Below are 12,273 nucleotides of genomic sequence, written 5' to 3' on the forward strand. Positions count from 1 at the left end.
GTTGCCTAACATTATACCGGTATTACCGTGAACGGTATAATATGGCCCAGCCCTACAGGTTGGACTAATATTTATATTTATAATTTATATGCTGGCGTTTCAGCTAAAGTACACAACCATATTGTTTATAAAATTTATGAATCAAGTTAGATTAAGTGCATCCAATCTGTTTGGAGGTCCAGGCTTTCATTCCAATCAGCTTGTTGGTCAAAGCAATATTAAAGAGGTTTCTATTTTTTTTCTTTTAGCTAAAAAGTCATTTTCATTATGGCTTTCAGTCAAAAACTGCTGTGCTGTGTTTTCAGAAGCAACTGTAATCTGGCATCTCTCCAGTGGCAACGGATGCCCTCTTGGCAAAGAGCACTGCAACGCAGCATGGCCACACGAACCTTGACATGGCAATTTGGGTCTTAGAGAAAAGGCGTCCTCCATTAATCTTTGAGGATAAAGCGTAAAGCTGAAAGTAGGAGGACACAGCACAAGTGCCATGCATACATTTTAAATGCTATTGGTCAAAACAAGACTTTGTGTCAGTATCACACTCATATAGCTTATTTTATGCCTTCCAGTGATGAAAATCTTTCTACATTACTCCAAACAAATTTCTCGTTTAACACAAGCACCAGCCTGAAAAATGTCAAAAAATGTAAAATTGGTAAAATGAGGACTAGAAAACCACGAAATCTGGCAAAAACTAAAACAAATCATTTTAGTCCCTCCTCCTCCTTTCTGTGCTCTAAAATGACATATCAGATATCAATATTAGACAGGACTCAGTGATTAGAGTGGATACTGTCACGATCACTTTATTGTAAGGTTGTCAGAAGACTGATATGAATGCAAAATATGCATGGATACGCTTGACACCAACTTTTAATGGAGAGCAGACATTCTACTCCCAATAATCTGCCTAAAAAGGAACAAAAACCACAAAAGCAAAGCTCTCAAAGGAATTAAAAGTCACCACAAAATCAGAGTAAAGAAGCTTAGTCACATTTTTTTTTTTCATAAGATAACACAAAGAAGAAAAAAAAAAGGGGGGGGGGGGGGCGCTGGCACACTGTGACCAAGTGCTGGACAAAGCAGCAAAGGCCTCAGAGGGAGAAGAATCCCCACCCCGTTTTCACTTGGGGGCTGCTGTGATTATTCAGTGGGTCCGACTTTGAAACCCTACAGACAAACACCTCCTTTCTGTGGATCTGACTGACTGGGAGACCCAAAAAGAGCGAGGGGACAAGCTAAGCTTTGTGAGAGCGGTGAGCAGGTTCTGTCTGGAATTGGACAGCTGCTCTTCTACCAGTTACACCCTCCACCACCACCTCCTCTAGCGCCTCAGTCCCACTGCACATGCTCACAGGCCACATGCTCGTGCCGTTTTAACATGACAGCCAGGCTGCTGATCGACAGCTGATCAACAGGAAGCTGCAGCAGTAGAGCTCCAGCATTAGCCATGCTTTCGCTAATAGGCAGTTTGGCTTATCTTGTGCAGGCCCCTGCGTCTGTGTGTCGACCGCGAGCTAATCTGACAGCCCACTCTTGTACACGCTCTCCATTCCCCTACAGAGCAGCTCTCGCAAATAGAATTAGTACTGGACACTGAATGGAGCAAAAGATTAAAGAGGACCCAAAAAATAATAATAATAATAATAATAATAATAAAAGAAGACGGAGACGCACAAATTCTCCATCTCATAGGTCAAGCTCGAAGCAGTCTGGTGGGAAGACAGCACACATGCATCACACTTCCTTTTACACTGCACAGGGGTGCTTTCAGGTGTGGCTTCACATGCACACAGATGGATCTGCTCTGCGAGCTGAGGCGGGGGCGATCCTGGGAGTGGAGCGTGCTAGGAGATTGAATGCAGGTCAGTGGAGCACTGTGGGCTGTCAGAATGAAATACTCAGCTTAGTGCATGAGGAAAGTGATTTTTTTTGGTAGTCTGCGTAATGCTAATGGATCTGATTAACCAGCTGCAACTACAACAGCACATGAAGGGTGCTGTGCTGCAGCACGGGCCACTAAAAAACACACATCTGTGTCTTCTGAGTCTCGCTGTCCCTCCTTGGAGATGTCTGTCAACAGCAGCAATGTTAATTTTCAGCAGGGAAATGCGACACCAGAGCAGATGGTCCACAGAGAGGGATTCCCATCCACTGAACTGGAAGAAAGTCTGGATTTGAACGGGATGTTATTTGGTTTTGTTAATTAGAAGAAGGGGGGGAAAAATGAAGGTGCTGCAGACTAGAGTGAGGCCATGAGGATTGTGACACTCTCCACGCTTGTCTCTCCCCCACCTACATTTTAGAAAGGCAGGTGATGCATCAGAGCAGATTGACTCACTCACACCCCTACTTCCCAGCTGAACAGTTAACAATAACACCAGACTCTAATCACACCAATGAACTAGAAAGACTTTCTACCATATTAACTGTCCACAATGTGGTGCAATAGCATCTAGAACCCATGCGTGCTTAATGCCACTTTCTTTGTTCCCTGGTTTGATAAGAAGGGGGGGGAGGGAAAAAAAGCATAGTGCCGAGCCTCCACTGTGAAAACAGGACAGGCCATGCACTGCGCCTCCAACCAACCTTGTATACTTGTCCATAGGTGCCATTTCCAACTACCTCCACCAGCTCGAATATCCCAGCTGGATCCTGGAAAGAGGGGAAAAAGGCAGAAAGGTGTTTCAATTTAAAGTAATGGCATTTAAAAAATAAATAAATAAATCGTCCAAGCAACATTGTGCACTGTGAGCCAGCTGTTGCGTCCTGGTCTCCCCTACATGCCAAACGCATCTCGAACAAAGGAAAAGCAGACACTGGCAACACCTCGCTATGGCTCAGCGGTCATTTTCAATACTTCATCTCTAACAAGGAGAGCAGGCTCAAACTTGCTGCTACTACAAGTCACACTGAACGACGAAGGGTTGAATAAAAATCAAAGCAAACTGAAGAGGAAATATATATATATATATAAATTTAAAACATTAAAAAAAAACAACCGCTCGGTTCAGCAGCACTCACCCGCAATGAAGCCAAGTCTATGTCTACTAGACTTTTAGCTGGAGAGTCGTTCGCCATCTTTCAAATAAAAGCCGAGCTTTCCTTCGCCTTCGCAAAAAGTGTCCGCTGAATCATTTGCGGGGACTTCGGGGGATAAATTACAGCAGAGGCCGCCGGGGTCTCCTCTCTCTGGGATCCGCTCCTTAGCAGTAAGCGCTGAGCTCTCGTTACTCCATGTTGAGGTGGCAGCAGCGGACTCCTGCTCGCTCTCCTCTCTCAGTTACTGCCACTGGAGTCAAACGTGACTGGTAACTCTTACTTCCGGCGAGCGCTTTCAAAAATAAAACAACTTTTAAAATCGTTTTGAGAATTCTACTTTTTTTTTTCTTTTTGAAAAACATTTAAAATAAAATTTGGAATGCACATACAAATATTACATTATGCTGTAGTATATATTTCTGAATAAAATCAATTCAGAAGAAAAAAACGCTCTTTGATTGAAAGAAAATAACGTGCATGATCAGAAAGTGTAAATAAACAGCCAAATAATCCTTAACCCTTACTTAGCTTACTTTGTAGGTGCCACTGAGAGCATCTGTGTTAGCTAAAAACCAAAACTATAATAATTCAAAACACAGTGGCTTAGATAAAGACATGAAACCACACATTACAGTGAGAAAGGAAGCAAATTGATATTTTTCTTCTTTCACATGACCTTATGGCTTATGCATTCTCATAAGACCTTAACCACTGGAGGAGGAAATATTGAGGATTTTAGTGTAGGTGGACGCAGTGATACCACAGTGTAAACACACTGTGTAAAAACATGAGTGCACAGTATCAAAGGAAAAAGTGCTGAGTGAGCAGAGCCTCGTCATCACGTAATTATGGTTTCATGGTTTCATTTATTCAACTGAGAGAGTTAATAGCATGATCTACGATAATGATTCATAACTCATTTGTTTTTAATTTGAGACATCTGTATTTTTCGTTTATTTAGTATTTTATTTTTTATTGTTATATTTTGTTTGTATATTTTTGTTCATTAAAAACTTTCATTTTATTTTAGAGTTAGAAAAAAAGGGTATTAACCCCTTCTTTTATGGCCCTTTTAACTTGCTAAGCCTTTTTACTTTATCGAGACATAGTACTGTGCAAAAGTCTTGACTCATCACTTATTTTAACACATTGTGCTTCCAAAGAGCCGGGCGATCTCACTCACTTTCAACCCAGTCCTTGTACTGAAACATTTTCAGAGGAAGAATATGTTTGCTGTTATGTTAGCAACTTAACACTGACCTAACTACGGGAATGAACCAGCGTTGTGTCTACACACAACAGACAAATGGCAAAGCACGCATTTTAGATTGTATCTTCAGGCACTTTGTTGCTAGCAGCCTGTCACAAAAACACATCATTTATTTACTTTTTTTTTGTTGTTGAATCATGAAAAAATACCAATGATAGATAGCAGAGTATGAGCTATCAGCCAAAAAGTTGGCATATCTCTGCATAGTGTGAAGTGTGTTATTAAAACTTGGAGGAAACTGGACAAAGTGGATGGCAGCAGAGAGCATGGCAGGGTTAAAATATATATATTTATATATCTGCAGAAGATGATCAGTATCTGAAAGTTGTTTCATTAAGAAATGGGGGAGAAAATTCAGCAAAGACCTGACACTGGATGCATCTGGCCCTCCTTGATCCATCTACTGCAGGGATTTCAAACATAAGGCCCAGGGGCCAGAATCAGCCAGGCAAAGACCCCAATTTGGCCCACTGGATTTCTTTTGAAAAGGGTGAGCATTTAGGACTTTTGCTGCTTTTCCTACATGTAAAAACCTCCTTCATTGCCATTCACAATCTACTAACTTCATTAAGTGACAAATTTCTATAATTTTACACATTTCTTGTCTCAATTTACACAAAGAGTCATGCTGTAAAAAACTGAGAAATAGTGTTAAAGTTGCTCTTCTTTGTCTTATAATAAGGTATTTAATTGATTAAACGCATAGTTAAACGTTTGCACTTGCAGAAATTGGAGTTTTAACAGTTTTACCAGTATGCTTGCGCATGTTTCAATAGATAACTGCATCAAGTTTTTAATTTTTCTAGCAAAACACGAGGAAATGAGAGCTGGCTCAAGATTTTCACACAGCTGTGTAATGTTTGCTAAGGCAATGCTCATTATAAAACCTCTTAAACTGGTTCCTGGAAGTAAACACGTGATGAATGATCACATATCGACCTGCTTTCCAAGGGTGTAATGCTACACTTTAACTTGAAAGTCAGTCACCCACACTTCCGCTGCTCTGCTGCTCGCTGCTCTCCCAGCTTTGCCGGAGAGCCGCACAGACACAGGAAGCCGGTCGGCTGCACATAGACAAACAGGGCTGGGCTCTCGGTGCATCAAGCGTGACCACCGAGGTGATATTAAATGAACTGCCCCCCCCCCAGCTAACCGCCATCAGCCTGCAGGCCCGGTGTTTATGCAGCTCTGCCGCATGAGCAGAAGGACAGGTGGTATAAACAGAGACAGGCAGGGGAGCAGAGCCCCCACCACAGCATCCATATGGACATGCGCGCCTGAGACTTCAGTGTCAATATTGGTAATCATGGGTGTGGCAAGTGAGCAATCTCGGGAGTGATGCTACTGCTGTGTGCGTGTGCAGCACCTAAGTGTACTCCAGGGAGCAGCCTGTAATAAAACAGCTTAATTTCACCATGACTGGAGCCTGCATGCACAACACTGGCTTCTAAGGTGAAATAATGATATACTGTACAGCCAAATAATGAAGATCAACCAACAGGCTACTCATTGGTCAAAGGAGTGTAAGCAAACCTGCAGTCACTTCACTGATTTAGGTTAACCTCTGCTGTCCATATGAACGAATGTGATTCATATGGTCCACACTTAAACTGCAGCAGTGCTAAATAAACAGATCATATTAAAAAAAAAAACCCACATACACACACCGACACTCCTGAGGACTTTTACAACCCTGGATCTCTGTGTGAACACCAGCAGCTGCTGTTACTTGTCACAGCTGCACAATGGAGCGTTCATCTGTTGCTCAAACAAACTTTATCTCCATGGTGGAACGACAGGACCAACCAGTCGGACAGCACGAGGGAGAGATAACCTGGCAGACGAACGTATAACAAACACGCGAGCTACAAAGCTTTGAGGCACTCGGGGTTAATACACTTAACTGAAGCTTATGCTCTGTGTAAATCAACTTAAATCCACCTTGCACAGTGTGAGCTTGGATATTTGACACTGACGATGCAAACTCCTGTCCTTGCCCTGAGCCTCTTTGATGCTTGCATACAGCTATGAAGTATTTGTTTTGCCCTTAAAGCCCTCTACTTAAATGTCAATTCAACAGACTGGTGTGCTGACATTTAAGTTCAAAGGGTTCAAGGAGGTTTGTGGCTTCTTTCACCAAGCACTCACTTTTAAATACACTGCTGCCCCCCCTGTGGATGTTTGACATTATTGCAGCGACATCAGCTTCAGAGCAGGAGAGAAGATTCAGGGATGCAGCGAAGGAGGAGATGAACAGGGTTGGTGAGATGGAGGGAGTGGATCAGCTTGTGGTGACCCCCCCCCCAAAATAATCAGCTATTATAATAGTAAAATGCACACCTGAGCAATATTTAAGAAAACAAACACAGAAACACACAACTGACCAGCAAGTTTATTACAAGCCATGTCGTCTTTGTAACACAACCACCTGTCCAAAAGGTCACCCAGAGGTTGCAGAGACGCAGCAGTGTTTGTTTGTTTTTTACAACTGGGACACCTCTTGCGCCACTACTCGGCGGGTTAATAATATTATAAATAGCAACACGTAATAGAAATGTTGAATTCCAAAGACAAGGACATTTACATAGTACATTTCTAATTGAAAAAAATAGCCTTTTTAAAAATCCAGTGCCAGTTTCCTTCAACGACCCGAAAGCATTAACAGCTAAATATACATCAGGTGTAGTGTAAAGGCTGAAAAACTGGAGTAGTTGGCACAACACAGTCCAGGGCTTCATTTTGATTCCACATTATGATATGTGAAAAACCAAACGTTTAAACAAAAAAAGCTTTCAAAATGTAAAAAAGGAAATTCTGAAATCCACGAGAACACGACTGTCTCATCATTTGATTTATATTCACATCTTTGTGCTCCCGGACACACGCGGTCTACTGCGCCTGTATCTGGCATTACAGGAAGAGGTACTGAAAAGGACGCTGTCTGAAGCATATGGCAACATCCATTAATGAAACAGGCGATCCATACATAACAGCTACGTTACAGGGTTTACCGTCCTGCATCCCTGGCATTACATATAAAAAAATTTACAGAGAACAAATTAATCATAAATATTACAAACGTGTTCTCCACTTGATGTGTACCATACATTTGATGCTGACGCTCCCCCTCAGCATCACCAACAAAAACCTAATAGAATCTGTGGTTATTCACTGCTCAGTGTCATTATGGCGACTTCTCACACCCCATCCTGCACCTACGTTTGCTCATCGGTTACATTTTCTATCTGCACAAACACGCTGTTAAACGTCTTAATATTAGGCAGCATTTTGCATTCATGAGAAAGAATTGACTGTTAATTACAGTCCAACTCACTCGCAGCAAATCAAAGCTGGTTTATATATTTAAGAAACAAACATGTCTTTTAGTCGGTGTTAATTGCCTTAGTTCAGTAGAAAGTCTGGGCTTGGGTAGCCGAACAGATGGAAATCGCCCTGATAGCGTGCGTAGAGGCGCTTGACGTCTCGCTTGCTGATGCCTGAGAAGTAGTGCTCCACCTTGGTCCTGTTATAGCGTGTGATGCCTGGAGGAATGGCAGGGTAGGTCACCAGTGTGTCGATGCCTGCCGCTTTGAGGATGTACGGGGCATCCTGTTCCAGCGTCTCGTGGTGGCCGACCACGCTGTAGTTTATTTTGCACGGCGCACACAGCTCTGCGTACGTCACCCAGTGGATGATGTGCTCGCCAAACTGCCGGTCCATACGCCGGTGGCCTTCCATATCGCCGAGGTAGCGAACAAAGTCTTCGAAGTGGAGACCGGAGGCGACGAGGTCGTTGTTGCGGTGAATCTTGCGATATTTCCATATAATGGCCGGAGCTATGTCGTGCTTGTACCACGGCTCGAAGCGGGGGTTCTTCACAAACTTGTCCTTGAATGCAGAGATCAGGCGCTCGAAGGGATCCCTCACAATGAAGAACTTGAAATAGGTGTCTAATCTGTTGAGGTACGAGGCAGATAAACGTTAGCGTAAGCCACAAACACTTGAACTTGCATTCCTTACATTCAAGACAGAAAGTTATTGAAATCTATGTGCCAGCATCTTTCAGAAGAAGCAGCGCTGCTTCATTTTTGCTTTTTTATTTAAGGAAGTACGTTTGACTACTTCAACCAGATAAGTCCACATTTATCAATGTAACTACGAGCACACCTGTGATTTATTTCCTGCTGAGTGAGGGACGACAAGCGAGGGAGGCCATTTTTCTCATGGTCATGAACAAGGTTTTCTGGGATCTCCTCCACAGTCTGGAAAGCCCCTGCAAACAACAACAATAATAATAATAATAATAATTATAACTCATCTAAATTAACTACTTCAACAAATAGGCATGAAATTAAAAAGAACAGCACTGCTTTTACCTCCGTCCTGTCCATACTTACCATTGAGTACAATGAGGACCTTCTTCCACTGTGTATTACCCACTTTAGGCGTCTGGCAGAACAGGATCTTGTGTTTGTCACAGACAAAGATCCGGTCGAGGACAAATTTGCTGATGGAGACGTGTGTCAGATTTCTCAGGCTGCTGTTCTTACACACTGTCGAGAGCAGCTCGATTCGCTTCTGGGCGACTGACTGCCAATCTGCCACTGCGGGTACTGCTGTAGGCTGAGAAACATACACAACTTAGAGTTATGTAGAGGAGAGAAAAGGCCAATGGCATGGATTAGTTATAATTAGCAATCAGTAAATAGTCACCTGATCTGATGACTTTGGAGATTGCTTTTCAGGGCTGGACATCCCAATGGGTTTGACCACCACCTTAGTGCCTGGTACTGTCCCACTCTGACTTCCAGCTCTCTCTCCGTAATCTAAAAAACAAACAAACACATAAATCAAATGGGACTGATCACAATCCCCCCTCCTGGGATTTCCCGCCTGTAGCTATCACCGTAACAGGTCCAGTGGCTTACCATCAACAGCTCTGAAGCTGATGAACTTGCTGAGAAACATCAGGATTAGCAGCACCCAGCCGCAAGCCCCGATGAGCAGCCAGTAGTGCCGCATACCTGCTCTCACAGGTCTGACGCGAGCGACCCCACGAACCACACACACACACACACACACACACACACACACACACAGACACACACACACACAGACAAACACAGACACACACACACACAGACACACACACACACAGGTAATGGAGATAGGACTTGACTGGCGCTAAAACTAACCTGTTAAATCATATGTCTTAACGGTGAGCTATCCTACATAACGATTCAAGACAAGTGATAACTACACAGCTCAGGGCTAGCGACCGTGTACGGAGAAAAACTAACGGCAATGCTCTCAGCCTCTGTGTCAGCTCATCTAAATAGTGGTGCTTTCAGGCAGCTAGCTAACTGGTCAGCTAGCTAACCAGCTAGCCACATCTGTCCCTCCCAGACATGAAGCAGACAACTTAAATCGTGCTCGTTTGTTTTCTCGGCTAGACCAGTTTAAATCTCACCGCACAGACACACACACGGCCCAAAATCGAAATCAGCCTCGTAGCTTTACCTTTTTGATAAGTTGTAGTTCTACTTCGCAGCTGCACAAACTCCAGAGAACCCGTTAGACGATCCCATAGAAACGTCTCCGCTGATGGGTCCAGTCCTCTCAACGTCCAACTGCTGACAAAATAATGGAGCTCCCCTTAGCGGCAGCATGGCAGCGCTGCCATGATGATCTGACGTGAGCACACCCGAAACACCACATTTTAATTTATATAATTTGACGCGAGAGCATAAACAAACTCTTATTAATAATATATATATATTAATATATATATATAATATATAGAATATATATATATATATATATTATATATATAATAATATATATATTCATTATATGTATTTATTTAGCGTTAATTACATATTTGTTCCCCAGGTTGTCCAGCTGCTCCATTAGATTTCAGACCCACCTGTTTATATTTCAAATTATAGAAGGAACAGGCCTGAGTAGCAAGATGAAGAGGCTACAGTACATTGTATGACAAGAACAGAAGGATTACTAGGCTGGGTATCGTCACTGATTTTCTAGAAGTCGATTTCGATCATTCACGAGTCGAATCGAATCGTGGAAATTTTGCCTCAGACAGTCAGAAATATTATAATTCTGATCACTTATCAGTACATTCTATATTTTTATATCTATAAAAAGAAAGCTGACACTTGTGAGACTTTATCAAAGGTGTAAGCATCACAGCAGATTCCTTTGTGTCAAAGTAACTGAGGATAAAATACAGAAAAACATGAAGGCGGTTTTCCTGGTCTGGGTTTTTATAGCAGATGACCTTAAAAATATTGTGCAGTCAAAAACGAAGTGAAGCAGAGTAAAGTTAGAGATTTATTAAAGACACAGCTAAGCATTTTGCAATTTTGCATAATTTTAAAAAGTTTACATTTGTTCAGTATTGAACAGCAGAAATGAGGCTTTCTTGTTGGAAGTAATAAGTAGGGGTGGGTTTTGATTATCGATTTAGAGAGAGGGAGAGCTCTACATGAAGTGTGATTTTATCGTGGTGGAAGCAAAACAGCAAAAGTAAGAGGAAATTCGTGATAATGTTTATGTGAAGCTTAGTTTGGATCGTCTTTGGCTGCTGGTTCAGTCAATATTGTTTGCAGAGATAAAACCTGCAGCTTCAGAATCGAGCGCAAAAAGGGCGTAAACACAAAGCGCCCGCCGACGCTTCGAAATCAGTGAGCCCCGACGGTCATTCTTACGCGGCGTGTCCGTGTCCGCTTATGTGCCGTCGGGTGAGAAAGGCCGCGGATTCTCACCGATTCGGATGCGTCGGGTCCGCGTTTTGTGCTCTCATTTACTGTTTTAGCTGTTTGGTGGTTGTAGAAATTCTGGCGTTTTGGGCAAAATAAATTTATATTTAAAAATCGATTCAGGATTTTAATGAATCGATATTACGTAATCTAAGCCAGAATCAGTTTTAATCGATAATCAAAACCCACCCCTAGTGATTACATCAGAGGCAAAGCTCAGACTGAGCAGTTTGGAGACAAAGAGAGACAAGACTGAGATTGTTCCATATATCCACGATCCCTTCTGTGCGCCTGTCCAAACAAAGGATGTTGAATGTGGAGCTGCCACGCAGGAGGAAAAGAGAAAGTGCACAGAGGTTCAGGGATGTAATGAAGGACATGAAGATAAGGTGAGATGGAGGCAGATAATCTGCTGTTGTGAACTCCAAAGGGAGCTGTCAAAAGAACCGTCCTCAAGAGACGACTTGGTTTACTTTGTTGATATCTCTACATTCGGATTAAATCAAATATATTCCACTCCATCAAGCAGGTGGACTCCATTGTTTAGAGAAATTGAACACCTAATTCATTTTCCATTAAATATCATAACAATATTCTTAATAAACACCACCCAGCACGCTCCAATAAATCCAGCTGTTTTTTCCCCCTATAAACTATCAGCACTGTATTGTCATAGTGGTAGCGTTCAATGACCAATCAGGAGCTTTACTATCTAAAAACCAAATAATAGTAAAGTAATTTTGCTTTGCTTGAAAACAGAGAGCATCAAATCCCAAAGACAGTTCTTACTTATACTTAATCTCCTAAGACCCAAACTATTTCATGGCATGCATTTTTAATTTCTCTTTGATTTGGGGGCATATTGGGACACTGATGAGTATAAAAAACAAAGAATTGACAGATTTATTTATTTTTTTTACCGATTTTTGTTCCTGACAAAAAGGAGATGCACATATGTATAATGTCCTCGTAAGTGGATATCAGGCCCTCGTGGAGCAAAATTTAGTATTCTGGTCTAGACAACCCAAAATGTGACGTCCACCTATGTGGACACCAGGTCCTAGGAGGTTAAAAACATCTAATTATAAATAGTTATTTTAACAGGGTAAAGATTCATTTAATTTTTGCAAACTTTGACTGTTTTGCTAGCCTAAAATTATCATCGTTAATCCATAACAAATC

General features: G+C 42.1%; 2 protein-coding genes across 9 annotated transcripts in view; both read right to left on the minus strand.

Moving 5' to 3' along the window:
- Positions 1-3,317, minus strand: part of LOC102309480 (mitogen-activated protein kinase kinase kinase kinase 4) — a gene marked incomplete in the record, with an annotated part of 39,512 nt that extends 36,195 nt beyond the window's left edge. For all 8 annotated transcript variants that reach the window (XM_042219914.1, XM_042219913.1, XM_014332939.2 and 5 more), the window contains 2 exon segments: positions 2,590-2,655; positions 3,025-3,317. In XM_042219914.1, the coding sequence (XP_042075848.1) occupies positions 2,590-2,655; positions 3,025-3,081 (123 nt within the window).
- Positions 3,318-6,686: 3,369 nt separating this feature from the next.
- chst10 (carbohydrate sulfotransferase 10) lies at positions 6,687-9,345 on the minus strand. Its single transcript, XM_042219917.1, has 5 exons — positions 9,241-9,345; positions 9,026-9,138; positions 8,710-8,935; positions 8,480-8,585; positions 6,687-8,267 (listed from the first exon to the last, which is right to left on the minus strand). The coding sequence occupies exons 1-5, from the start codon at positions 9,332-9,334 to the stop codon at positions 7,715-7,717; spliced, it is 1,092 nt and encodes a 363-aa protein (XP_042075851.1). The 5' UTR covers positions 9,335-9,345; the 3' UTR covers positions 6,687-7,714.
- Positions 9,346-12,273: the final 2,928 nt, after the last annotated feature.

The sequence above is a fragment of the Haplochromis burtoni genome, unplaced genomic scaffold (assembly GCF_018398535.1).
Source record: "Haplochromis burtoni strain Fernald_Lab_line unplaced genomic scaffold, NCSU_Asbu1 Contig_40, whole genome shotgun sequence".
Lineage (NCBI taxonomy): Eukaryota > Metazoa > Chordata > Actinopteri > Cichliformes > Cichlidae > Haplochromis > Haplochromis burtoni.